The sequence below is a fragment of the Stegostoma tigrinum genome, chromosome 45 (assembly GCF_030684315.1).
Source record: "Stegostoma tigrinum isolate sSteTig4 chromosome 45, sSteTig4.hap1, whole genome shotgun sequence".
Taxonomy (NCBI): domain Eukaryota; kingdom Metazoa; phylum Chordata; class Chondrichthyes; order Orectolobiformes; family Stegostomatidae; genus Stegostoma; species Stegostoma tigrinum.
In genome coordinates, this window is record NC_081398.1 from 7,654,239 (window position 1) to 7,679,683 (window position 25,445).

Sequence of the window (25,445 nt, forward strand, 5' to 3'; positions counted from 1 at the left end):
TAGTGTGTTTCTGTCCCTTTTGTGAGGAGGATGTTGGGACTCATGTATAACTAGGTTTTGCTGCCCAACATACTAGATCACAAAAGAACCAACCTAGATTGTTGCTGTTTGTCTGTTTTTTTGATGCAGAAAGTTGGAGGGGTGTGAGGAGGCAGGCTTCTCAATTCAGTCCGTCGCCAGCTAAACCAGCCACATCCCAGAGTAACTAACCTGTTCCTTTCCAGGAGGAGGTCGTTCGATTTCAGAGGGAACAGCAGGAGGAGGTTGCCCGGCGCCAAAGAGAAGAGGAGGATCGTCGACAAGAGGAAGCCCTGAGGCGACGTGATGAAGAAGAAAGACGGCAGATGGAGGACATCCTCCGTAAGCAGGTGATTTGCTACGCCTTTCACGTTGGGAGCGGTGAGGTATGTGTGTTGGGCAACCCTCCTTTAAGCTGCAACAGACAGATGTATTACTGGCCCCTCAGTCCCCATCAAGCCTTTTCATTCAGTTCAGTGACTTGAGCAAAGACTGAGAAATAAAGAGGCCACATTATGGAGCCCTGTATAATTGCTGCATGCATTGTGGGTGCACAGAGATCTTGCTGCAAAATATCTGCGCACCCACAACGCATGTAGCATTCTCCAGGATTTTCACAGAGCAAAGTTCAGACTGGTGTGATATTGCCTTTTTTATTTAAAAGACCTATGTTTTGCTGCTTCAGAGATAGAAACCTATAACAAGAGGAGGCCACTTGACCTGTTGTGCCAGTGCTCGCTTTCAGAAAGAGTAATTCTTCTGTAACCGTGCAAGTTCCCCATCCTCCATTGATAATTTCAATTAGCGCCACCTTATTCAGGTAATGATTAGATCCTATAACTGAGTGGGTGAGGAAAATATATCTCCTTTATCCCCCTTCATAAATTATTTTAAATCTTCAATCTCTGGTTATAGACATGGCACAGAATTAGGCCATTTGGCTTATCAGTTTCATGTAGTTCCCTATATGGCAGTCCACTCATACTTTATTGATGCACTTATCAGAGGAAATAATTTTTTCTATCTCTGCAATAATCTTGACAACCTCTCTAAGGTCATCTCTTAATCCCTCTGTTCTGAGAAGAGCCTTCACTTTTCCACCCTCCCCTCTGACGTCCCTCATCCCAACCAACCACCTCTGAACCTTGTAGAAAATCATATATTTACATTCTCTTCTATGTTTCTACACTCCCAAAAACGCAAGAGTTAGATGCAGGAATAGGCAATTTTGGACCCTCCCACTGAGGCAAGGAAAGGATGGTAAGAGGAAGGAGCCTTGGACGACAAGACATGTTGAACACCTAGTCAAGAGCAAGAAGGAACCTTACTTAAGGTTGAGGAACCAAGGATCAGACAGGGCTCTAGAGGTCTACAAGGTAGTCAGGAAGGAACTAAAGAATGGATTTAGGAGAACTAGAAGGGGGTATGAGAAAACCTTGGCAGATAGGACCAAGGAAAACCCCAAGGCTATATATGCTTGAGTGAGGAACAAGAGGATGGCCAGAGTGAGGGTAGGGCCAATCGTGGACAGCGGAGGGAACTTGTGTGTGGACTCACAGGAGGTAGGGGAGGTCCTTAATGAATACTTCACTTCAGTATTCAGCAGTGACAGGGACCTTGACGTTTGTGAGAACAGCATGAAACGGGCAGATATGCTCAAGCAGGTTGTTGTTAGAAAGGAGGATATGCTACAAATTTTTTTAAACATGAGGATTGATAAGTCCCCTGGGCCAAATGGGATATACCCAAGGTTTCTATGGGAAGCGAGGGAAGAGATTGATGCCCCTTTGGCAATGATCTTTGCATTCTTGTTGTCCACTGGAGTAGTGCCAGAAGATTGGCGGGTGGCAAATGTCATTCCCTTATTCAAGAAGGAATAGGGATAATCCTGGAAATTACAGACCAGTCAGTCTGTCTTCTGAAGTGAGCAAATTATTGGAGAGGATTCTGAGAGATAGTATTGATGATTGTTTGGAAGAGCACAGTTTGATTAGAAATAGTCAGCATGGCTTTGAGAGGGGCAGGTTAGACAGAGGATCTCAATCGGCACAGGCTTGGAGGGCTGAAGGGCCTGTTCCTGTGCTGTAATTTTCTTTGTTCTTTGTCACACCTCACAAGCCTCAGTGAATTCTTTGAGGATGTGACAAAACACATCGATGAAGGTAGAGCGGTGAATGTGGTGAATATGGATTTTGGCAAGGCATTCAAAAAGGCTCCACGTGGTAGGCTCATTCAGAAAGTAAGGAGTCATGAGATTAAGGGAAATTTGGCTGTCTAATAGATGACAGAGGGTGGTAGTAGATGGAAAGTATTCAGCCTGGAGTTCGGTGACCAGTGGTGTTCCGCAGGGATCTGTTCTGGGACCTCTGCTCTTTGTGATCTTTATAAATGACTTGGATGAGGAAGTAGAAGGGTGGGTTAGTAAATTTGCCGATAACATGAAGGTTGGTGGAGTTGTGGACAACGTGGAGGGCCGTTGTAGGTTGCAAAAGGACATTGACAGGATGCAGAGCTGGGCAAAGAAGTGGCAGATGGAATTCAACACAGAAAAGAGTGAAGTGATTCATTTTGGAAGTTTGAATTTGAATGCAGAATACAGGGTTAATGACAGGATTCTCGGCAGTGTGGAGGAACAGAGAGATCTTGGGGTCCACATCCATAGATCCCTCAAAGTTGCGACCTAAGTTGATAGGGTTGAAAAGAAGGCATATGGTGTGTTAGCTTTCATTGGCAGGGGATTTGCGTTTAAGAGCCGTGATGTTATGCTACAGCTCTATAAAACTCTGGTTAGACCACACATGGAATATTATGCTCAGTTCTAGTCACCTCATTATAGGAAAGATGTGAAAGTTTTAGAGAGGATGCCGAGGAGATTTACCAGTATGCTGCCTGTACTGTGGTACGTTTAGGGCTAGGGTCACGTCTTATTTCGAAGGGTTGAGGGAGCCAGAGCTTTTTTTCATTGGAGCGAAGAAGGAATGAGAGGTGACTTGATAGAGGTTTACATGATAAGAGGCGTGGATAGTCAGATGTTTTCCCAAGGCAGAAATGACTATTACGAGGGGGCACAATTTTAAGGTGGATGGAGGAAGGTGCAGGGGAGATGTGAGAGGTAGGTTCTTCACAGTGTTGGTGGTCACGTGGAATGCGCTGCCGCCAGTGGTAGCGGAGTCAGATACATCAGAGACTTTTAAACGACTCTTGGATAGGCACATGGAGGATAGTAAAATATAGGGTACGCAGAGTAGATTGATCTTCGTAGGATAATAGGTTGACACGACAAGGGCCTGTACTTAGCTGTACTGTTCTGTGTTCTAACATCTGCAAATAGTGTGACTAATCTGATTGTGGCCACAACTTTATCTTTCTGCCTTCACCCGAGAAACTTCAACTCCCTTGTCAGTCAAAAAGCCTCTCTAACTTTGTTTTGAGAGTACTCAATAACTCACCCTCCACTGCTATCTAAGAGAATTCTACCAACCCTCGAGAAAAAGATTCTTCATCTCCATTTCAAACATTTCCACTTTAAGCTAGCATCTCTGTTTAAATGAGCAACTCTAAATATTTAAACCATGTCCTGTAGTTCTAAACAACCCCCTGCACAAAGGGAAATACTGTCTCAATATCTGCCCTGTCAAATCTCCTCAATTTTGAATTTTTTTTTAGTCAGATCACCCCTCTCGACCTCTAAGCTGTGCAACCGCTCCAAAAGTTAGTGTGTTTCCTAGCATTGACTTCCAGTTTTATAAGTTGCTCAAATGTCAGCACATAAGAAAAAAAAAATGAGGAAATGTAGGGCTCGCCCTCAACTTTTCTTCATAAGCCAGCACCTTTATCCCAGGAATAAACCTAGTGAATCTTCTGTGAGCTACTCCTAATGCAACTATTCCCTTCAGGAGACTAAAAATACACGCAGTGCTCTAGATTTGGTGTCACTAAGATTTGAAGTATTGCGAGAGGGGTTGGAAGTGGTGCTTATTGTCGATGGCATTCCACATAGGAAAAAATGGTTTATCCTCCTGTATAATTTTCCTCTTCTTTTTCTAGTTCCCTACATGTAATGGTAGGTTAGAAAGTCTAAGAGCCCTAGTAATGATGGAGAGTGTTAGAGGTTCCACTGCACTGCCTACCCCATGCTGCTGCTGCCTTTTACAGTATCTTATTGACAGATTGGGCACTGGGAAATTGTATTATAAATCCACACTAGATGTTGCAATATTGAGGCAAGCCCTTCCAGCTGTTTTGATGAAGCTGCACCCTGGCCGCCTCCAACTACTTTTTGTCATCCAAGCAACTTTGAGCTCAGTTGTATGCACTTTCTCCTCTAAGTCATGAGATCCCAGGTTAACAAGTCCCATTCTGGAACTTTGAGACTGATGCTCAGGTGCAGCTGCACTCTTAGATGTGATGTCTCCCTGCTTGGAAAGATGTGGAATCTTCCATGGCATTCTTTCTGGAGAGTTCCTTCTGGCTAGTATTTATCCCAAAGCCACCATCGCAGAATAAAATTACCTGGTCATGATCACATTGCTTATAAAACCATAATGTAGAACAAAGGATTTAATTCTGTTCCACCATTCAATCATGGCTGTGGAATCTTGCTGTGCACAAATTGGCTGCCACATTTCCAACAGCAGCTGAGTCAAAATTACTTTGGCTGTAAGGTGCTTTGATTCTCTGTGATTGTGCAAGTTATTACATAGACGCAAGTCCTCCTTTCCTTCCCTTTGCCCCACGTGTGCAGCCTCACCCGAAATGCATCTGTGCTTCTCTTCTCATCTGCTCTATGTCATCACGTCTTGTTGTTCAGGAGAAAGACAGGAGGCAACAGGATGAAACGCGCCGGTGGCTGGAGGAAGAGGAGAGCAGGCGCCAATTGGAGGAGGAAGCCAGGCGAAGGCTTGCCGAGGAGGAGGAACGGAAACGAAAGGAAATGGATCTGCAGCTTCAGCGGCAGCAGGAGATGCTGCGACACAGGCAGCAGCAAGAGGCTCTGAGGCGTTTACAGCAGCAGCAGCAATTAGCACACATAAAGGTAACACTCACCTGCCAGTGCTGCTGGAAACTTGCATCACTGGATCTCTGTGCTTATCTGAAGTCCTGGATTTGATTCCCATTAGATCAAAATCTCCTTGCAGTTTGTTGAATGAGATGAGTCTGACTCATCTGAGCTTGTCTCAATCTAGTACTAGTTGTACCCTTAGCATTTGTAATACAATTATCCTTTACCACTAGCCTCTTACAAACTTGCTGATCCATGTATGCTGGGCCTCTGACCATGGGTGTGGATTCTAATTGAACTGATGTTGACTGTCTCTCACTCTTCAAAAGACACAAAAAGGTCGACAGAGAACAGTGTTATCACCATTTCCTGCAGCAAGTGAAAGGGCCACGTCAAAAGGACTTGTGGATTTTTATTCTCTCCCCTTCTGTATAACAATGCATGTCTTCTTGGGAGCTGTCTTAAGGGGAAGGATTCCATGAAATTTGCTAATCTTGTAATATTGGGAATTGGATGAAGGACCTCACTGCTGAGGTCAACATTTATCACTCATCCCTTAATTGACCTTGAAGCGTGGCTAACCCAGCCGTTTTCAGAGAGCAGTTCGGTATCAACCATGTTGCTGTGGGTCTGGATTCACGTGTAGGTCAGACCAGGTAGGCATGGTAGGTTTCTTTCTCTGAAATGTAATTAGATGTTTAATAACTAACAGTAATGATTTCTGAAGTCACTTAGCAGTTTGTTAACTGATTAAATTCCTGGAGTTGCTACAGTGGGATTTGAAACCATGCCCCCACAGCATGACCCTACACGGCTGGTTTATTGGTTCACTGACGTATCCACTTGGCCACTGTTCTGTGTGGGTGAAGCATAACCACTAGGACAGACAGACCTGTTGGACTGAATGATCGGTTTCTGTGTTGGTGATGTCACTAAACATTGCCATGTCTGAAATGAACTGTTGTTTCTTCATCAGATCCCCTCTTCTACTTCATGGGGGCAGCAGTCCAACTCGGTACCACCACTTCAGAAATTGGAGGAAGAAAGGGAGCGACACCGCAGGGAGGAGGTAAGAATGCACTCGGAGTCATAGAGGTATACAGCACGGAAACAGACCCATCGGTCCAACTTATCCATGCTGACCAGATATTCGATATAAATCTACTACCCATTTGCTTGTTCAAAGCAAGGATATACTTGGATGCTACCACGTTGCTTGCTTTTTGCAGTCTGGGAGCCTATACGGGAACATATCTATTGCCAAGGTGAGCCTCTTCCTTTCCTTGCCTGACATTCCTGGACGTCTGTTTTGTCTGCTGTGGTTACAGTGATTTGTATCCCAGCTTTGTCACTGGAATTCTAAGGAAGACCTTTGCTTCCTGCCCGCTGTTCCTGGTGGAGACAAATGAAAGAAGCTAGCAGGTGGTTCAATGTGACCAGTATTTCTTTTGCCATAAGTAGTGCATGTGTGGCCACTGAGGCATCAACGAAGCTGGTATTTCTGATACAGAAGGGTCGGCAGGTTGGTGTAGATTGCTTTATATTGCCAAGAATTGCTATCGTCTGAATTGCAGCCTTTCAAAGTGTACATGAGTTTCCATCACATGGTAATCTAACGCAGGATGAAAGTGATTCCACTCCAGGGACGTAAAATTCCTTCAGGCTCTGCTGTGCAGTCTTGCAAAACAAGTAAATTCTCCTGTCTCAGTGGGGTATGGCAGGAACTCTCCCCACCTTGTCTAAATGAGCACGAATCTTGAGAGACTTCAAATCGGTGTGGAAACCAGCAGGGTGTTTGACTTGCAGGCAGGCTTGACCCTGTCCTCCACTTTGAGGTCAGTGAGCAGAGAACCTTGAGCAGGAATACCCTCCTCCTAACCTCTTCTGATTATTAAGACTATTTGTAAGACCTTTCACTCTCCTGAACTCACCCAACCAGTGCATGCTGTGAACTGAGTCCACCACAGTATGTCCTGTGCTGTTTAGTTTGCTGGATGCCTTTGCTAAGCTAGTGAACAGCTTTGACTTCATTTGTTGCAGTCAACAAAAAAGCAGTTTGCATTTCTCTGGTGCCCTTAACCTGTCCAAATGTCTCGAGGCCATTCATGTGTGCAATTGACCAAAATTTGATACCAAACCTCTTAGTGAGATGTTAAGAGGGTTCCAAAGCTCAGTCAGTAAGAATGAGGAGGGGAGGAATGAGAGGCAAATTTCAGAGCTTGGAACCTCCAGAAAGCTAAAGTGATGTAGCAATTAAAACCAGGCAAGCTCTCATGTCTAAAATTTGAGGAGCAGGAGGCATTTTGGAGATTATCGGGTCAGGGGTGATCGCGGAGATGAGGAAGGGCAAGACCTTGTTGGAACTTGAAAACAAGGCCAAATATTTTACACAAGGCAATGCCATACTGTAACGTGTAAATGCTATTGTGGTCTCATAATAGGACTCTCATTCTTGGCTTCTAAAGTCAGGCTGACATCAATGCATGCATCCATAGATTGAATAGTATTAAGGAGTCGATTGTACTAGATTTCTGCACGTAGAATGTAGTCTGTAGTTATTCTGCAGACAAAGTGGTAGCTTGGTGTGCTATGGCTGATGGGCAGAAGTCAGCACCAGCTCGGGCTGTTCCCATCTATACATGTCAACCATCCGTGGTTAAAAGAACATTTGTTCTGGCTTGATAATGCGTGTGTTCTACTGTTTGTAAATGCTAATGTTCTCTGTTGCAGCAGTGTCGTCAGCAACAGGAGATAATGAAAGCCCTTCAACAGCACCAGCAGCAGAAGTCACCTGGCTGGAACAATCTCCCCAAGCAGTCAATGTCTGTCAAGTCGTTATTGGAGATGCAGCAAGAGCTGCAGAAACAGCAACAGCAGAGGGCACAGGCACGAGCAGTGAGTATCCTTTAGCCCACCCAAATGCAAATCCTTCCACACACAATGCCTTCTCTTGCCAAGTTGATTCTTTCTGGGGCTACATCTCTTTCCATCAGTGTGATGTTTATGTCAGTAAGGGCATTCACCTGTGTCTCTCACTTGAACCCCATGCTGTCCTTGCCAGAGGCACACTGTTGTGAGCCAAGGAAATGAACAGCTTCAGGCACAAACTATGGTAATGTCACAGATCCTTCCAAAATTTGTTCACGTGTAGAAACTGCAGTCAGGTAAGAGAAGTCACAAAGATGCAGAGCCATCTTGGCTTTACCTCAGTGGCACTTCTGTTGCAGTATTGCTTGGCTGCCACCTCTGCATCAGGTGGTTAGTGCACTTCAGTCTCTAGTGGATATTAAGGGCTGTTACTGAAACACGGTTCACAAATAGACAGGACTGGTAGCTTAATGTTCTGGAGTATAGCTGCTGTAGGAGGGATAGAGAGGGAGGCAAGACAAGAGGGGTGTTGTGTTTTTGGTCAGGGATAACATTATGTCTGTACTTGGGGAGAAAGTTCCTGTGAAATCGTCCAGTGATGTTACATGGGTGAAACAGAGAAATAAGAAAGGGATAATGACCTATTTGGGATTGTATTGTCAGCAACACGCACGTGCACACACTTTAGAAAATGAGAAGCAAATATCTTGGATATCTGTGAGAAAAGTAGGATTATAATGGTAGAGGATTTTAACTTTACAAAAATAGACAGGACTTTTATAGTTTTAACGGGTTGGGTAGGAAGGCTTTAAGCATGTACAAACTTTCTTTTTCAATATGTGGATGTACTGACTAGAGGAAGAGCAATACATTTCATTCTGTATGGAAATAGGGCAGGACAGGTGACTGAGGTGTCAGTGGGGAAGCACTTTGGGGCTGGTGATTGTAATTCTACAGTGCATCTAGTGAACAGTACTCGCTGCTGCTGAGTGTCAGTGGATGCTTGTGGGTGCAGTGCCAATCAAGTGGGCTACTTTGTCCTGAATGGTGTCAAGCTTCTTGAGTGCTGGAGCTGCACCTGTCCAGACAAGTGGGGAGTGTTCCATCACACTGCTGATTTGTGCCTTGTTGATAGACAGGCTTTCAGGAGTCAGAAAGTGAGTTACTCGCTGCAGTATTCATAGTGTGTGGCTTACTCTTGTAGCTACTGTATTTATGTGGTGCATCCAGTTGAGTTTCCGACCAATGATAATTCCCAGGATGATGGTTGTGGTGGACTGGTTGGTAAGGTTAGATCACGTGGTATCCAGGGGACCTAGCCAGTTGGATTCAAAATTGGCCTGAAGGTAAGAGACAGTGGGTGGTGGTGGAGGGTTGCTTTTTGGAAGCCTGTGACCAGTGGTGTGCCACAGGGATTGGTGCTAGGTCTGCTGCTTTAGTCATTTATGTAAATCATTTTGATTGTGAATATAGGAGGCATGGTTAATAAGTTTGTTGATGACAACGAAGTATTTGGAGTAGTGGACAGTGAAAGTGATTATCTTAGGGGACAACAAGACCTTGGTCAGATGGGTCAGTGGGCTAAGGAGTAGCAGATGGAGTTTAATTTACACAAATATGAGGTGTTGCATTTTGGTCACGGAAGCTAGGGCAGGTTAATGGTAAAGTTCTGGGGAGTGTTGCCGAACAGAGACCTAGGGGCGCTGAGCTCTTTGAAAGTGCGGTTGCAGGTCGACAGGGTGGTGAAGAAGGCATTTAGCACACTTGCCTTCATTGGTCAGAACATTGAGTATTGGAGTCAGAATGACATGTTGCAGCTGTACAGGACATTGGTGAGGCCACTTTTGGAATACTACTTGCAATTTTGGTTGTCCTTCTATAGGAAGGATGTTGTTAAAGGTGAGATGGTGCAGAAAAGATTTATGAGGATGCTACTGGGACTGAAGGGTTTGAGTTATCAGTGGAGGCTGAATTGGCTGGGGCATTTTACTCTGGAGTGTCAGGCTGAGGGGTGATTTTACAGAAGGGCAAAAATGGCCAGTTTCTTTTTCTTAGGGTGGGGAGTCCAAAAATAGAGGGGTTAGGTTTTTAAGGTGAGAAGCAAAAGTTTTAAAAAGGACCTGAGGGTTAACTTTTTCATGAATAGGATGGCGTGTGTATGGAACAAGCTGCCGGAGGACGTGTTGGAGGCTGGTAAAATTGCAACATTTTAAAAGGTACCTGGATGAGTATATGAATGGGAAGGGTTTAGAGGCCAAATGATGGCAAATAGGACTATTTCACACTGGGATGTCTGGTTGGAATGAACGAGTTGAACCCCATGGTCAGTCTCCATGCTGAATGAATCTATGACAGAGAAAATTGAATATTGTTTCCGAAAAAGTGCTCGCTAAAATTCAGGGACAACACAATGTGGAACTGGAGGAATATAGTAGGCCAGGCAGCATCAGAGGAGCAGGAGATTTGATGTTTCGGGTTGGGACCCTTCTTCAAAAAAAAATTTCTGAAGAAGGGTCCTGACCTGAAGCGTCAACTTTCTTGCTCCTCTGATGCTGCCTGGCCTGCTGTGTTCCTCCAGCTCCACATTGTGTTGTTTCTGATTCCAGATCTTGCTATTTCTTGATAAAATTCAGAAGCTTTTATTGATGATATATTTTGTGTTTACCTTTTCCTTCTCTGTCTTTTTCTTATCCCTTCTGCCACATCTTGTTCCTCTTCCTCATCATTCATGTTCATGGTTCTCTCTCACCATCAGCCTTTTCCTTCCCTTTCCCTTGTTCTTCAGATTTCCTCCTCTCTCACCCTCCTCCTCTGTCTCCCGATCTGTTTTCTCTCCTCAAGTTGCCTGTAGTGCCTTGCCCTCTCCTCTTGCCTTGCTCCTCATGGAGTACTTGTTTGCCCTCTGGCCTTTTCCTGATTCCCACTCAGTTTGTCTGAAATGGAGAGGCACCTGCTAACTAATTTCAGTTTATTTCACTTTGGGTTGGCCTGTTAGTTTGGCTCTGCAACCTCATAGTCAATAGCTCAGACATATTGCAGTGTTGTTTTTCTAAATCTTTGCTATTTACTTGCGGTGTCCTTGTTTTTGCCTGCCATTAGCATTCCAGTATGCCTATGAACAACTCTTCAGTGTGGGGATTGCCTGGCCAGTGGGGGTCCGATATGAGCAGCATGTGGAGCATGCACGAAAATAAGAACTCTAACATGAGCCTTTGGGGAGACGAAGCTGTGAAGAGCACAGGCCCTGTGATTAGAAGTGCTGGACTAAAGAACAGCAGGAGTAGTCCTTCATTGAGGTTTGTCTCTTTTTCAATTTATTTTGAGTGCTCACTGTTGTTTTAATAAATGATTGTTCGTGTTGAATGGACATTTGTGTTGTCAGAATGTTTAAAAAACAGCTGTGTGAGGTGTGTGTTTTAGGAGCGCTTTACCTGAAAATGTGATGGAAACCCAGTTGTATGTGAGATTGTAAATGGGAGTTGGACAGGTACCTAAGAATGAGGAACTCAACAGAGGTTACAGTAAAAATAAAATTTCAGATATACCAGTACTGCTGCAATCAGTCAAACGGCCTGCATTTGAGTAAAATATTTTGCTTTAGTTAGCAAACCAGGAGCTTGTAATAGTTTCAAAACTTCAGTTTTATGTAACTTACTTCTAAAGTTCACTTAGGAGGAGTGTCATGTTTTGAATTTATCTAGTTGACATTTTGAAGTTTGGGTGACAACAAACCTTTTTTAACATTTCTTCTGCAGTGACTCATATGGAATTCCTACCAGACCAAGCAAAAAGAAAACTGAGGAGGAGGAAAAGTTACTGAAGCTGTTCCAGGGAATGAGCAAAACTCAGGACGGCTTCACTCAGTGGTGCGAGCAAATGCTACATGTCCTTAACACAGCCAATAACCTTGATGGTATGTGTAAATGGTGCCCATTTCTCTTCAGTCTAACTCCCTTTGACGTAGTCCTGTAGCTAAGTCGGGGAATGGGATCTTGTGCTGTGAAATCCTACTGCAAAGATTTGTCAGGTTTTTTGTTTTGTCGGCCTGATTGTATCAGAAGGTAACATTTCCTGCTTTGGGTACGCAAGCGCGACACAGTTTGTTCAGCTTCTTCCTGGGTAGTGTGACTGTGGAAGAGGGGTTGTGCCTCTGCATGGCACACATAATGGAACTATATTTCTAAGTTTTTTCCGTAAGGTATCTAATAAAGATCCTCTTACCTTATGAGAGGGTGATGAATAACCTGTCCCCTGATTGCTCTCAGGTTGCTGCCAATTGTGGTAAACTCATTGTCCTTCAACCTTTCCCCTCCCACCATGGTACACACATTTCTTGCAATTCACTGACTTGGTGTTTTAGGGGCAATGGATGTGAATCCATCCATTGCATGACTTGCTGCCTGTTTCTGCACTGAATGATTCCATCTCATCGTCTTCAGTTTCCACGTTGCTCTGTTTATCAAACTCTGGCATCCAATAGAATTGTGAAAATCTTGATCTGGAATTTCACTTGGATGCTGAAGGATTGTATGTAAAAGAGCTTGTCCCCATCCTAATTTCTTTTACTCAGGGTTTGGTTGAGTTTTCCTTCAGTTGGTGAAGCTTTGTACTTTCAAAGCATTGCAATAGCCAAGTGCATGTTTTAGGTGCTTGGTATCCATATTGAGCAATCCTAGGCCATGCGTTACAAAGTAAAGTTGCTGTTGATTTACCTCAGCTTCAGAAGAACACCCTTTGCTCCGGCCAGTATTAATTTTTTCCCTTTACCACACTGGCTTTTGCAGTTCTATGGTTTTTAGTCCCATCATTGCTCAGAATGGAATTGCAACTGCCAAGACTCAACTTTTAAGTTGGACCTGAGAGAAAGTAAACCTGGCTTGTGTGGGTCTTTGGTTTGGATGTGCAGAATTTCTCATTTGGAAAGCTGACCTCCTTAGTGTTCTTATGGATTTCCTTGTTGTTTCAGTACCCACATTTGTATCCTTTCTTAAAGAAGTTGACTCACCATATGAGGTGCATGATTACATCCGTGCTTACCTGGGTGACACCCCAGAGGCCAAAGAGTTTGCCAAGCAGTTCCTGGAGCGTCGTGCCAAACAAAAGGCCAACCAACAAAGACAACAACAACAGCAGGTAGCGTATGAATGATAAAACATGCAGGGCAGGCTCTGCTTTCCCATCAACAGAATGCATCTTCCATAAATTTGCAAAAGTCTTACTTATCTTTGCATGTGTACCTAATGAATTGGCATCAGATTAATGGAGTTATCTTTCCTTCTTCAAACAGATTTGAAACCGGTTTCAGAAACTGGCAATTTTTCATTTTATTGTTCTTTTCCTTTTTTCTCCATTCTGTCTTTACTTTTGCCAGTGTTAAACTTTCTAGCTCACTCATTATTAATTTATTTGGTGGCAATTTTCCTTTGGTTCCACATGCTGTGCACATTGTGGGAGAGTAGCCCAGCTTCACAGAATCTCAATTATTACAGCACAGAGAAAGGCCATTCTCCACCATTACACTTGCATGTCAACCAGTGCGACTGAAAAAGCCACCAATAGTATCATGAAACCTGAGCCTGCACTTGTCTCTTTATATCTTTGAGCTCTGGTTGCCAGAATTTGGGGCTAGGCTTTTGCATTCCACAATGTGAAGTTGGACAGAGCATATAATCTGTTGTCTATCTAACGTGTCTTTAGTTTTCTTTTGTTTGTTTACAAAGCTAGCAGAGGTTGCTTAATATTAAGGAAAATATCATAACAAGCTGCCAGCATGGAACAGGAAGGCAATTACTTCCACAATAACGCAATGTGTAGGTCCTTGGCCTTGGAAACCATCTTGTATCATTTGAGTATGCCACAGTAGCATCAGTTTAGAAAGGGCAGGCTTCCAGGCAGTGCACATGGGTACTCTACTGCGTGGTGCCTAACTCATTCCCAAAGTAGAAGTCTTGTAGAACCCTGCTTCTGAGCCAGAAACTGCAGGTTTGAGGGCCACAGAAGTTGCCTTTGTAACATGGCCAAGCATTGATAGCCAGCCCTGTTAATCTTACCCTCTGCCAAAGGAGTGTTGGAAAGAGCAGAAGAGTTTCCTGGTCAACGGATCCCAGCCTGGGAATAATTGGAGAGGGTTAGCAGCAGAGAGGGCAACCTGGCTGTAAAAACTGCTTCTATAATGAGTGTTGTGTCAACCCTGTATAACATGAAAACCCGCCCCAAGTGAGTGGTGATTGTGCTCAATCATAACCTGAAATATTTTTTGTAGAGGTTAAGTTTTTTGAGGTGTTTATACTTGCTTAAATAAAAATTCATTCTTGAAATTATAAGCAAGACTAACTACTGGCATTCTGGCCATTCTCACCCCCACCCTTGAAAAACGTGTGATAAAGAAGCTATTTGAGTTGCTACGGTTCTTGTGATAAAGGTGTTATTATGGCAGTTAGGTCAGGGCTTCCAGAATTTTGGTCCTGCAGTATTGAAAGGAGCAGTGAGAAGTTTTTTTTTAATTGTATTCTTTCATGCAGTATAGATGTTGCTGGTAAGGCTAATATTTGTTGTCCATCCCTAGCTGCCTTTGAACTGAGTGGCTTGTTCAGCCACGTCAGAGGCTTTGTGAATGAGTCACGTTGCTGTAGGTCTGCAGTCACATAAGCTATATCGGGTAAAGACAACACATTTCCTTCCCTGAAGTGTATATGTGAGACAAGGGGATTTTACATCAGCCACCAATAGTCTAAGGAATGGTGATCATGAAACCAGAAGTCTGTTTCAGATTTATTAATTGGATTTCAATTCCACCACCTACTGTGCTGGGATTTGAGCCCGTGTCTCTGAAGCATTAGTTGGGGTCTCTAACAGAGTAATTCAGTAACATTATTATCACAAACACGCCACCACCGTCCTCCCCCTAATTTGGAGAAGATTGTATACTCTGACACCTGCAAGCCTTGTTCTTCTCAGTGGTCAAGACCCCAGCTTTTGAAGGAATCTTGAGTTGTTGTAGCGTTTGGATTATAATGGTACACACTACTGCCACTGGGTTGGAGGGAGTGGATATTTAAAACAGTAGTTGGGCTGTTTACCTCTACCTCTGTCTTTAAAGATAACTCTCCTGTCTTGTTTGTCAATTTTGCAGAGAGCTAGCTCTCCGCTTTATTTAATTGGTGAGAGCCCTGGGGGTTTCAGGCGGTTTGGGATAGTAGATCATGAACGACATCAACTATGATGCATTCCTGCAATGTCTGTTTTGAGAATGAAGCCTATTCAAGGTGTGGGAGCTGTGATCTTAAGTGTCTGTGGATAGGATTGTCAGTGAAGGACTCCAGACTTTTAAAACAAACAAACACGCGCGCACACACACACACTTTTTTTTTGGTTAACGCATATTGGATGTGACGAAGTATAGATACAGTGAGTCTTTGTACTCTTTTTTGGTGGTTGCTTGCGTCTCATTTTTATCTGCCTCATGGTCATGGGATAGTTTTAAGGGTTAGAGCGAAAACCCATGCTGTCAAAGCAGAAGGAATGGGGTTTGAGTAAATCTGAATTGTCTTCAGTGCGAGTAACATCCTTCAAAGAGTTAAATCTATTACTATACATAATATGGGGTTCCTTGCTGTCATGTTGATAATTAATCATTGACTCACTGATTAAGGCTTCCTTCCCTGGGGGTTATTTATGGTTGTGTGGAAAGGGGTTGTATGTCAGTGAACATCAGTTGATATCTAGCCTGATCCTGAATAACCTCATTGTCTTCTAAGTACTCTGGTTCTAAGGGCAAATTCTGGAAAAAAATATCTCCGTCCATCTTTTTTTCTTTCCCTTGTGGGTTTCCTGGCCCCTCAGAGATGCATTGTATATCTGAGTCATGTGCCACTGTAATGTGCAGTGGACATTGCATTGGGATCCAATTCCCTAAGGATTTATGGTGTTTTCCCTTTCTTTCCTAGTTAACAAAGGAACTTTTGAGCCTCACTGGGAACCTCGCTCTGCAGCCTGACAGGTTACAGGTTAGCATGGAACTTTTTCTTTCCAGCCTATCTTGTTACTGCCATAGTTACAGCAGACCCAAGTGCAGGATTGTTTTTTGGTGATGTTTAATAGCTATCAAATCTGGCAAAAGCTGTCTGCTTGTTTAAAAGATGGTATAAAGTACTTGGAGTAAAAAGTAATGTTTTCCATGACCATTCTAACTTGGTCTACGTATTCTAGTTGTAAGTGTTTTGAGTTATGGAAAAGTTGTGTTCAAAGAACTTAGGGAATTGGCTAAGGGAAAAAGATTTGTCTGTAAAAATTTTGGATAAAATAAATTGTCATAATCTGATGAAGCAAGCATAGCATGAATCAGTGTCACCTTGAGGAAGAAAAACAAAAGATATTTTGGAAGGAACCGAATGTAAGGTTGAAGGAAAAGACATAAGTGACGGTGTTGTTTTCGGACTGAGTCTGAGAGTGGGACCCGGACATTGACGTGAAGAGCAACACTCCCAAATGAGAGCTGGGCAAGACTGGGGTATGACCTGTGGCTCAAGAACGTTGCTCAAATGCGTTGGGTTGAGACCTGACTAGATACAGAAGTTGAAGCTGTGAGCGTTGTGCTGCTGGGAGTCAGTAGAACACCCAGCAAGGACTGGGGAGGTGTGGGTTTGTGGAAAAGGATGTGATAAAAGGGGAAAATAATTCTAATCCTCAAGTATGGCATCATCTAGGGTGGTGATGGCTGGCCAGAAGAGTTGCTGTCAATTTCAGCAGGTGATTTTTGTTGCTATGTAGAGTTTGGCTATCAAATGGATGCTGAATGAGGGCAAGTGACCCATTGAAACACCTTAAGCATTACATTGCTGCAGTTCCAGCTAATTGTCTCACCTTAGAGTTTGGTGCAAAGTATCCTAAATTTGATAGCTATGCTAGATTTCCCAGGTGCCACAGCCTGTAGCGATTTCTCAGGCTGTCATGTGCAGCCAACAGCAGTGTTGAGAACAGGACTTTTGATGCTTAGATCGAGTAATGAGTAGGCTAATTTTTGAAGGCTGTCACTTGCCCTTGTGTGCCGTGTAATCAAAGTGGCTCCAAACCCATCATCTGTTTTGGCAGTAGGGGCATGTGTGGAATAGTTCCCACATAAGCAGCATTCACTGATGCTCCCAGTTAAGCACAACACGCAACACCCACCTGACCTCTGCATTAAGTGGTCTCATGACTACTTAATGGTTACTAATTCCGTAACTTGCCAGAGTTGCATTGGGATGACTGGGGAGAGGGAAATGAAAGGGGAGCCAACGTGACTTGTCTTGTGTGGAGCCATGTTGGTGGGTCCTGTAAGTGGTCTTTTTGTGATTAAGTCACTGACTCCACCCTGCTTTTTGCCTTAGTGCTCCCTTTGCTGAAGATGCCAGCTGATGCAGTGTTCTATTTCTATGCATGTAAGTTGCCCTGTTGCCATCTTACCACTAATAGGGGTACTTGTACCCAGCCTGAGCTGCCTGTGGCATCACACCAACATGTGGGCTGCCACCAGGGCTCAGGAGTTGGAACAGAGACTGTGCGCTTCCTCTGTTGTCATCAGCATCTCATTGAAACCCAATCCCCAGCAAGCCCATGGGCAGTGAAGCCGGTTGCAGCATCACTACCCACACGATTGATCACAGTTGCTCCCTCAAAAAGGATTGTGACAAACTAATTGTGTGATGGCTTCTCTTGTGCCAGGACTCCATCTGGGGAATCGGTTCAAACAGCCTACAGTCACTCTTCCAGGGTAATCACAACAGTGCACAGCAATCGTCTTACGAGAGCTCGCAAGCTGGGAAAAAGAAAAAGAAGCAAAAGATGGTGCGGGCTGATCCTAGTATCCTGGGTAAGAGTCGTTGTCCATTATGATTGCATTGCCACAATGCAAGGGGGAAGTGGTAGACTTGTAATCCAGCAGCCCAGGCCTTTGTTCTGGGGATACAAATTTGATACCTGTCACAGCAGACGGTGAAATGTTAAACCAATTTAAATATGTGGAATTAAAAGCAAATCCACAGTTGATGTTAAAAACCCATCAGGTCAATGTCCATTAGGGAAGGAAACTCCTTACCTGGTCTGGCTGACACATGATTCCAGCAAATTAGTCGACCCTTAACTGCCCTCCAGAAATTGGTGAGAGAGTCACTGGCTTCGAGGGTAATTTTTGATGGCAAAATCTAGTGACCACGTTACCTGAATAAAAAACATTTTTTAAATCCTAGAAGGGACACACGTTCAGGACTGAACACTTGCCTCCCACTCTGTAATCACTGATCTGGACATTTCCCAGTCCTTTCTGGTTCCGACCCATTTAGTACTTTTGGGATGTTACGTAACAGGAGACTTCATTCCGTCTAACTCTTGTTTTTACCCTAAAAGTTTAAAAAGGTTAACTAGGTAGTGCTATGTTGGTAAGATTGGGCTTCATCTTAAATCATGACAGAAATGTGCATCACAATGCATTTAGCTGTGTATACTTTCAGTTGGGTGCTTTTGCTTTTTTGCAAAATCCACTGTCTCATTCTGCCCACAGTCCCTGTCCCTAATTAGTTGTCTTGAAAGTAATTGGAGAGCTGGGGTCTGAGCGTTATTGCTTGAAGAAATGGTTTGTTCACCGTAGAAGAGACTGCCTCACATTCAGTTCCTTGCCTTTGCTTAGCTGTCAGCAGTAGGGCAGCAAAGACTAGGAAGAATTGGTTGCAATCCCTGCTAGTTGCAACTGGTGACCACTCCTGGAAAGTAGCAACAATAGTGAGTTCGTCTATGATGCTGCCTTCCTCAACAGTTTAATAACTGCGTGTTGCTTCAATTCAGTTCTCTATTATTCGTGTCTTGATGGAATTACCAGACAACACCAAATCGAGCATTTTACGAGTGAGAAGGGAATAATCATTTCCCGCAATGTCCATTTTGTATGGAAAGTTTGGCTTCCATTTGCATTCTGTATGCAGTGTTGGAAACTGGTTCCTTATGTCCGTGGTGCCACTACAGTGTGAATACTATCTACTACATTCCAATGTGGAGAGCCCCTGCAAACCCTGGAATGAAGCATGACAAGATTCTTCTGAGTTAAAGCAAGAAGTCTTGCTCTGATTCACTTTGCTTCTTCACACCTCAATTGTATTTCCAGTTCACAAACCAAATGAGAAGGCATTTTGGCTGCTTGGCCTATTCGTTGGATGTATTAGCATCATGGAATGCAGACAAGACAGCAGTTGGTGAAGGAGTAAAGAAAAATGATGAACAACCCCAAGTCAGGATGAGGAGGAAACAGTGGATTTTGAGGAACTAGTGGTACTTGTAGCTCATCTGTGCATGGAATTGACTGGATGTTTGGCTTCTTGCCCTGCTGTCTTTGATTACCAAAATACTTACTCTGTTCCAAAGTACCACACTTAGGAAGAATGCAGAAGCCCTGGGAAAGATGCAGAGGAGATTTTAGAGCTGTTACCCTAGAAGCAAAGGAGGTTGAGTAGAGATTTTACGGATGTGTACAAGATTGACCTATTTAGGTAAGGTAGTCAAGGGAAAGCCGTTTCCATGTAAGGACTGGGCACCCAGATTTAAGACTTTGCTAAGAGAATATTTTAAGGCATTGAATGGTGATGACTTTGAACTCGCTGCCGACAATGGAGGTAATGATTTCAAGAAGAGGTTAGATAGACACTTTAAGCAAATAAACTCAGGAATGTGAGGTAGAGTAGGAGAATGGAACTGAGTGGATTGTGCGTCTCCAAGAAACAATGACGACTTCAGTTCTGTTGATGACTTTGACTAATATATCTGTTGGATTTGTACAGTGAAGCTAGCTGAGCTCACCCTGGGGGTAGTTATATCTGATGCTGGCATCCATTGGACAAGGGAGGGGAAAGTTTAAATGAATCACCATAAAATGGAACTTACTTTATCCCTGATGTTGTCTTGTAGTCCTATTGTGAAATCTCACATTCTTGCACTGAGAGCATTTGTTGGCCTGAGACAGTGGTGTTAATTCTTGAGCCACTGCAGTGTGTAAGGTAAAGGTGCTGTAGCTTTTCTGCATGGAGACTTGTTGAGTGTCAATTACTTTGATATGGGGGCTGCAGGCCAGGCTAAGTAAGGATTTACTAAGCAATCTTAAAGGACCCCAGCAAATCTGTATTTTAAGCCAACTTTTATAACTTCACAGTGACTTCCACTGCCAGCTTTTTTTTAAAGTTCTGTTTTCCAGAGAGTTTAAATTCATTTCCTTGCGCTTTCACATTGAGAGTTGAACTCTCATCATCCTTGTTTTAACCATCTAGGCCTTTGGATTCCCCAGGCACAAGCCTTGCATTAGCATTCCCTTCTGTGCTTTATTAACTAAAGACATGATCAGGCATAAATCTATCACAAAACCTGTCTAAAAGCAGGCGAGATAAGTTGAATTTATATTAATTCCCATGTTGTCTTTCTTTACACAGGCTTTTCTGTGAATGCATCATCAGAGCGACTGAACATGGGAGAAATAGAGACAATGGATGACTTTTAAACAAGGTTTAAAAACAAACGATATTCCTAAAAGCTGCCTTTGACTCCTACTCGACCGTACCTGGAACATGCTTCATGGCAGGTGGTCACAGTGATGGATCCAGGATCTCCGCTCCCTCTGCTGGCAAGAAGTGTGAAATTCACTTAATTTTTTTGGTGAATCCTCTGGGTACTTCTGTTCTTCATTGGATGAAGCACCTTAATAACCATGCACTTTATTAGACGTTGTACATAGACTGAAACTGGAGGTTTTCTTGAATTTAAAAAAGTTCCTTTTTTGGAAATATATCTGCAAAACACTGTTACTGTTCTTTTTTTTTTAAATGTTTTTTTTGAAAGGATGTGGAGCCTGAAGAAATGCACTTAGAGACTGAATCCAGAACTGGAACTTTTGGTGTGCTATAATTTGGACAATGTGATTGCAAGTTTGGGTCCCTACCTAAAATAAAAGGAGAGGCGAACAAAGAGAGTGAGGAGAGAGAGATAGGGAAACCCAGGCATCAGGAGGCCACTTTCTGAGTTTTACTTTGGTTGCACACACAGCACCAAGCTACATTGGACTTAACTAGACAGCACTGCGCGAGTGTGGACTTTCAGCGTTTTCGTGGTGCTCTATACAAGGAATGTAAAAAAATAAATAATAAATAAGTACTTGGACAGGGTGGTTCAAGTGGACTGCTGCGTTGACAGCTTCTTTTGGTTGGTTTTGTTTCTTAAAAACAAGCAGCTATTGCGGCCCCACACCCCAAACATGGCATGCCTCGACACACTGCCCTGGCCCTACTTCTGTTAATCTAGCTATCCAACTCCCTAGCGAAACGAAAGCAGAACTTGATGGCCAGAACTGCCACAGCAGACCCAGAATCGGGGGTTGGAACTAATGGACGAGAGGAAAGGATTGAAAACGGTGACAGCCTACGTTCTGCCCAACATTGTTTGGGAGGTGACGAGACAGCAGCAAACCCAGGATTTGCCTTGCCGCCAACACCATCCCCCATCCCAAACAAAGAAGAATTGACCGGACAGCACTGCAACAGCAGTATGCTCATCGCCACTGTTGATATGGGACCATTTCAGACTGACTTGTGCATGTGTTTTTAAAAGGTGCAGGTCATTATATTTCATCTGGTGTTTTTTCCCTTCCAAATTTCTGTTCCCCATAAAAGTTGATTCAGAATTGGTTATAATAGGATACATCTCTACAGAGAGTTTGCTGCTTTAGTTTTGATCTCTAGCAGAGTGGCTCCAATTACAATAATGCTTTTATCCTCCCACTTACTTTACAAATTCCTTTCTCGCACCAACCCACACCTTGTCTTAAAGCTTTTGAGAAACATGGTCATTCAGAAGTAAAATCCAGTGAGGCGAGGCAGACCTGTGCAGTATTTGTTTCACAAGTCAGCTCTCCATTGGAAGATTGGCATCCCACCTGTGTTTTATCTTGTGGCTGTACAGGGGTAAAGGCTATCACTGTCTCTCTTTGTCTAAGAAGTGTAAAAATTGCTAGTAAATACCTTAACCTCCTACCTGCTGTCTCCTCTGTGCTTAGCTGAGAAACTGCAGCATTTAACCTAGTGAGCTATCCATGATGGACTATCCTGGGTCGCAGTGTGTACCCATTTACTTGGCTAAACTACTTGAAGCTTTGGAAGGAGGTGGTTTCAGCTAGGGCTACCTGCTGCTTGATAGCTCTCTGACAACATTTATGTGGTGATCAGATGGAACTAAGTTAATGGTTGCCTCTGGCCTTGTAGCCTGAGTGTGGGTGCGAAGGTCAGGAGGAATGAGCCTTTGTAATAAATATCCTTAGGGAGTAGGGCTGTTAGCTGTTTAAATGGTATCTCTACAACAGACAGAGACCTGACAGGACATGAGGAGAATGGAGAGCGTGGTGAGTTTTGCCAGTTATCAGGCATAACTCATCTGTGGTTACAATGTCATTGATTGAATGTAACCGTAAAGACCAGTTCAGTATTACCTGTGATAAACCTCAAGTGTACTTTTCCCAATTCAGTGAGTGCATCTCTATACTGCTGCCTTGAAATCTGTGATTGCAACTTGCTTCTCTTGCTCATCCCAAATCCCTGTCACATTCCTTGGCAGGAAGGATTCACACCAACCTCCCATTGTGGAGAACCATTAAAATAGGAATGAGCCAGCCTACTGTACGTGAAGGAGATAAACCGCGGTTCCATGTCCATTCAGGATACTGTGAACGAGAACCTCGGGGACCAAGAACTGTCAGGTCACATGAGTTGCCAGAGTGCTGCTGCTGTTCATACAGGCACAATCTCTCCATTGCCTTAACAAGAATGCGAGTGCTCATTGTGCTACTCCTCCTCATGCCCTCATCTCTTGATTCACCTCCCCTGCTGCTCCTGTTAGTGGATGCCAGCAGCAGCCTAGATCAGGAAGCAGAGTGATAGACTTGTTGGTGCACCTGTAACTTCCTTTCTCTGGGTGGGAATTTCTAAAGTGCATTTAGCCTGATTTGGGGTTTCTGCTTGTGTGTGATTCTTTTGTTTTAGATTGTGTTGGAAGCCTTTTTTAAGTTTTTAAAAGAAGCTACCTTTATGCAAGCAACTAAACATTGTAAGTTAACCCTTAAAAATAGACTTTTTAAAGTGATAAATGTTGCTAAAACATAAGGAAGGTACTGCAGCTTTAATTGAATAGGACGTGGTGCGATAGTGGAGCTGCCCTTGAGAATGTAGTTTTGAACAGTGCGATTTAATTTTAAACACTCTCTCATTGCCAAGTTTGGCACTGCCTTGATCACTCATGGCGAGCATAATCCATTCAAAGGGTGCAAGCACTGGGACTGGGCAAGGTTGTAACACTGGTCCTTTGCTCTTGCATGTGTTTGAGTAGAACCTATATTGGGATGAGGCAAGTGTCCAACCTGCCTGTACCTCCCCCTCATCTCTCCATTTATACGGAACACTCGTGAATCCAGTGCTGTCACAGAAAGATTGTTTAGGTCGCACAACTAAAGTGGTCCCTTCAAATGTTCATCTGTTTCTTGACCCAGTTTACCTCTTCATTTCTCCCCCCCCACAACCTACTCCATATATCTCTCTGCTATAGTAAGGATGAGTCCTTGGTTTAACTTGAGTGTTTTCCCCAAGGTGAGGGATGGAGTTTTGCAGATTTGGGAATAACGCACAATATTTCTGTCTCAGGAGAGGTCTTGAAACAAGAGTTACTGCATCACCTCTAATCCACTGATGGTGTTATATTATTGCCCTCTCCTTGACATTTTTTTAAAAATAGTATAAATCATGTGGTTTGGTCGAGTTGGTGACTCTAGTTTAATTAAATGGAGGCTTCAGTGTTGCCATTAAGCTGGTTGATTGTCGCTTGTACATTGAAATGTTGATGTACAATGCTCTTAATTCATTCCATTCCACCAACCATAACCAATCCACATCTACCAGTATTTCACCCAATTGTTGTACAACTCCAGACTTTTTTCTCCAGAAACAGCTCGGATGGTGCAAAGGAATGTATAATTGGTTTGTTTACTGTTCCTCTCAAGTTAAACGGGATAGTTGGAAGAGTTACCCTGATGGGGTAGCTTGTGGCTTTATGGAAACTTTATGCTCCCCTGCCCCCCAGCATTGCTGCAAACCTGGTGGCAGCACTGACATCACCACAACTGGAAACCCCTTGAGGTTTATGGAAAGATGAGCATAGGATAAACCCATCAACTGCTGCACAGGTCACGATTTGAGGTGCTGCACTGACTACCGGCCCCAGTAAAAACCCTGATGATAGCGGTTGTGCATTGATCTGGGCTCAGCTATGCTGCTTTTTTTAAAAAAAAAAATGCTGATTCATTTTGTACTCTGTTGTGTTCAACTATTTTTGAATAGGACAATGATCGTGGAACTGATGAGCCAGAAGCTCATCCAAGGCTGTTACTCGATCAGATATGAAGCACCACTCGTTACATAAGCTAATTTAAATCTGCACTCTTCTCGGGTGTGGAAGTGTGTATTTTAAACTGTCTAGTTTTTGCGCCATGCCACATTGTTTTCTGGTGTACATCCAGGAATCTGGCAGATGAAGGACTTATTTTTGTGTTTGTTTGGGGGAGGGGGATGTGAATACAAGTTTGACTTATTGCACAGGCCTGTGGTGATTTTACTTTTACCAACAATTATCTGTCATGGATACTGGGGGGTACAGTGTATAATGTAATTTTTAAAACATGTTGTGCATAGTCTCTGAGCTTTGTAGATATTTTGCTTACATCTCTGCTGTATGATAACTTGTATTTTTTTTCCATCGGAAGGCCCGCTACAGAGTTAAACCCCTCTCTACTTAACAAGAAACTCCCCCCTCCTCCAGAGAGTAGGGAACCCTGTGAATACTGCCTTTTCACATGTCTTTCAAAGCTTTGCATTCTTTTGTGGATCTGATGGGGGTGTGAGGGGGGGTTGGGAGGGGAGGACAAGTAAAAACTGAAGCAAATGTACATAGTTTGAAATGTAAAAAAAGGAAATAAATTCATACCTGGATTTCTGAAACTGATTTTTTTGTTATCTTTTTCTATTTCTGTTTGGATTCTCGTATTGGTGGCTAGGCATAATTGTTTAATCCAGCACACTTTTTAAACATTACTTTTGTCTAAAGCTCTGCATTCACCTTCCTTCGCTACTTCTAGACTCAGTTCCAACATTCTGCTGGCATGTATTCCACATTCTACCCTCCCTAAACTTGGTCATTTGATGGACTGCTGCTTATGTCACAACTTGCAACAAGTTCCTATTCTACTGTCATCCCTGTGCACACTGGTTTACGCTACTTCCTGGATAAGACAAATATGCTTACTTTTAAATCCTTTTATGACCTTTCCCTTCCTGCTCACTTTCTCTAATTTCCACCAATTCAATCCTCCCAAGCTATTGGCACTCCACTAATTGTGACCACTAATATATTCTGGATTATAATTGTTCCACTTTTGGTGGTCGTATCTTTCTTGGCCAGAGCTTCTCTCTCTTTCCCCCTTTCAGATGCTTCTTACAACCTAGTTCTCTGA

The 25,445-nt window shown here is 43.4% G+C and overlaps 1 protein-coding gene across 6 annotated transcripts in view; it reads left to right on the plus strand.

Annotated features, from left to right (window-relative positions):
• Window positions 1-24,868, plus strand: part of LOC125448629 (GRB10-interacting GYF protein 2-like) — a 105,918-nt gene extending 81,050 nt beyond the window's left edge. For 4 of the 6 annotated variants that reach the window (XM_048524040.2, XM_048524039.2, XM_048524042.2 and 1 more), the window contains 10 exons: window positions 225-368; window positions 4,829-5,053; window positions 5,997-6,089; window positions 7,751-7,915; window positions 10,988-11,184; window positions 11,644-11,801; window positions 12,855-13,021; window positions 15,835-15,894; window positions 17,591-17,738; window positions 20,335-24,868. In XM_048524040.2, coding sequence (XP_048379997.1) covers window positions 225-368; window positions 4,829-5,053; window positions 5,997-6,089; window positions 7,751-7,915; window positions 10,988-11,184; window positions 11,644-11,801; window positions 12,855-13,021; window positions 15,835-15,894; window positions 17,591-17,738; window positions 20,335-20,402 — 1,425 coding nt within the window. In that variant the 3' untranslated portion in view covers window positions 20,403-24,868. The remainder of the gene's footprint in view (window positions 1-224; window positions 369-4,828; window positions 5,054-5,996; window positions 6,090-7,750; window positions 7,916-10,987; window positions 11,185-11,643; window positions 11,802-12,854; window positions 13,022-15,834; window positions 15,895-17,590; window positions 17,739-20,334) is intronic. The other 2 variants (XM_048524041.2, XM_048524044.2) reach the window with 2 other exon arrangements.
• The last annotated feature ends 577 nt before the right edge of the window (window positions 24,869-25,445 follow it).